This window comes from Colobus angolensis, unplaced genomic scaffold (assembly GCF_000951035.1).
Source record: "Colobus angolensis palliatus isolate OR3802 unplaced genomic scaffold, Cang.pa_1.0 Scaffold65, whole genome shotgun sequence".
Classification (NCBI taxonomy): domain Eukaryota; kingdom Metazoa; phylum Chordata; class Mammalia; order Primates; family Cercopithecidae; genus Colobus; species Colobus angolensis.
Window position 1 is genome coordinate 3725682 of NW_012120154.1, and position 2678 is coordinate 3728359.

At 58.0% G+C, this 2678-nt stretch overlaps 1 protein-coding gene across 1 annotated transcript in view; it reads right to left on the reverse strand.

Moving 5' to 3' along the window:
* Positions 1 to 1267, reverse strand: part of GALR3 (galanin receptor 3) — an 11668-nt gene extending 10401 nt beyond the window's left edge. The window contains exon 1 of the mRNA XM_011964334.1: positions 909 to 1267. Coding sequence (XP_011819724.1) covers positions 909 to 1267 — 359 coding nt within the window. The remainder of the gene's footprint in view (positions 1 to 908) is intronic.
* Between the last annotated feature and the right edge of the window lie 1411 nt (positions 1268 to 2678).

Genomic DNA, 2678 nt, shown 5'->3' on the forward strand with positions numbered 1-2678 from the left:
TCCACGCCCCGCGCCGGGGCCCTTCGGCCCGATGCGCCTCCTGTGAACCGTGGGGGACGTGGCGGGGATTAAGGGTGTGAATGCGCAAGGTGCTTAGAGCAGTGCCTGGCACCTAGCAAGGGCCCGATCCCGGTGAGTTGTTATTTCTAGGATTATTTTATGGTGCGTCAGATGAAGTCCACAGAGAAGTGACCTGCCCAGGGTCATCAGCTAGAGTGAGCCTGGAATAGACCCCAAGTTTCAAGCGGTGGAAGCAGATGTGTGCACAGCTGGGCAAGGTGTGGGCAGTTTTAAAATAGCTGGGCTGGGCGCGGTGGCTCACGCCTGTAATCCCAGCACTTGGGAGGCCAAGGCGGGCGGATCACCTGAGGTCAGGGGTTTGAGACCAGCCTGTCCAACATGGCAAAACCCGGTTTCTACTAAAAATACAAAAAATTAGCCAGGTGTGGTGGCGCACGCCTGTAATCCCAGCTACTCGGGAGGCTGTGGCAGGAAAATCCCTGGAACCCAGGAGGCAGAGGTTGCAGTGAGCCGAGATCCAAAAAAAAAAAAAACAAAACAACAACCAAAAAAACTAATGAACGCATTCGTGAGCTTCTTTTGCCATTCCTATCGCGCTTACAGAGCACTTACTATGTGCCAGACCCTGTGCTGCCACTTGAGACTCAGAGGCGTCCTTTGGAAGCTCACGGTGGAGGAGGGGAAGGACAGGACAGTCCCCTCAAGCATACCCTGCAGGTGCCCAGAGGCTGCTTGCGAGGGGTCAGGGAGCTTTCGTTTCCTCCTACCCACCTCCCTTTCTGGTCCCCCACTCTCTCCTTCCTAAGGCCAATGGGGATCTGTTCAGAACTCCCCTCCCCACTCCCGCCCACACAGCCCTGCCCAGCCAGGCCCCAGGCACAGCGCACCTGTCCACTGAGACGGCAGCCAGTGTGAAGCTGCTGGCGTACATGGTGAGGTAGATGAGCAGGTGCACGGCCTTGCAGACGAGGGCCCCAAAGAGCCAGGCATCCAGCGTGTAGATGGTGGCCTGGAAGGGCACGCAGCACAGGATGAAGCAGAGGTCCGCCACTGCCAGGTTGAGGATGAACAGATCCGTGGTGCTGCTGGGCTCCTGCCAGGCACTCGGGCCAGGCTGCAGGAGCACTGCCAGCACCAGTCCGTTGCCCACTGTGCCCAGCAGGAAGATTAGGGCAAAGACCACAGGCACTGCCACGGCCCCCACACTCCCTGGACTGTCCAGTGAAATGTTCTGGGCATCAGCCATCTCCCCATCAGACGGGCACCTGGGGAAGAGAAGCTGGAGTCCTCAGGCAAGAGCCCCCAGTTCTGGTTGCTTGACCCTGGGATCTAGCTCCCCCGACCTGGGTCTGGCCAGGTGTTCTGGGCGGGAAGCTAGTGGGAGATGGAGGAGGGGAGAGCAGAGCCAAAGTCATCGCTGAGTCCCACTGTGTGAGCAAGCTCGTGGTGTTCAAGGGGTGAGAGTTCCTCAGTTTCGTAAGGAACACCCCTAGAGTCTTGCCTGCAAGGCTACCTAGGTATTTGAGGGACACTTCTAACCCACCAGGCTGGGGAAGGCACAAGAGAAGTAGGATGAAGATACGGCGATGGGGGGAGGGGCAACCCCAGAAGCTGGTATATTTTCCTTCTCAATGGGGATCTGAAGCTCAGAGGAGAACCTGGGACATGGGTTCAGGGCTTTCTCGCTACAAGCTGTAACCTCAGCAAAACACAGGTAACATCCCTGAGTCATTGGAGAGTTCAGTACAGTGAGATCACCACAATGGCAAAACTGGGAAGACCGTGTAGGTCACTGCTCCCTCTCTGCACATAGGGAAATCGAGGCCCAGAGAGGGGACATGGGAGGCTAATATCACACTGAGAATGGCAGCTCTGGGGCTGTTACCACCCTGATATCCTGCCTTCTAAGCTAGAGTGCTCATCTGAGAGCCTGTAACAGGTGGTGCCTCTGACAACCTGTGCCTGTGTGTGTGTGTGCACGCCGCGCCCATGCTCACCCCCATCCCACTCTACAGCCCATGTCTCCTACTACCTGTGGATCCCCTTGCAGGCTTCGGACCACTGGGTGGTGGGACAAATTAGGGGAAAGGGGGGCCAGGCAGGGAGGAGGGAAGAAAGGCAATTTCTGCCCCCACCCCAGCACCCAGCATGCAGTAGGTCCCCAAAGCCCAGGATGGGCAACACCCACCTTCGCCCTGGGCAGTGGGCTTGATCCTGGGTGGAACGGCTGGGCTGGGTGGGCCTCCTGGTTCAGCAGCTGCCCCTCGGTGCCTCCCTGCAGGTACTGGTCTGCCTTCTACTTCTCCCCCTTCGCCTTTAAGGCCCCTCCTCTCCTCTGCCCACTATGCTAAGCTAGAGTTGGGCACTCCCTCTGGAGTAGCCACTGGCCACTTCCTCCTCAGTCCCTCATTTCCCCCAGGTGGCAGGCTCTTCTGCCTGGCTCTTCTCTGCCTCTGCGTTGCTGCTGCCTTTTCCTCTCTCTGCAGCCAGTAACCCATTGATCTCGCTCTCTGTGATTTGCTTTGTAGTTAACCCCTCTGTGTCCAGGGCCCAGCCAGTCCCTGGCACTCCCACCTCCCCTGGCCCAGCCTGATGACTCCATCCCCTATCCCTGCACATTCTTGCTCCAGTCCATGTTTAGAAAGGGTTCCTAGGCC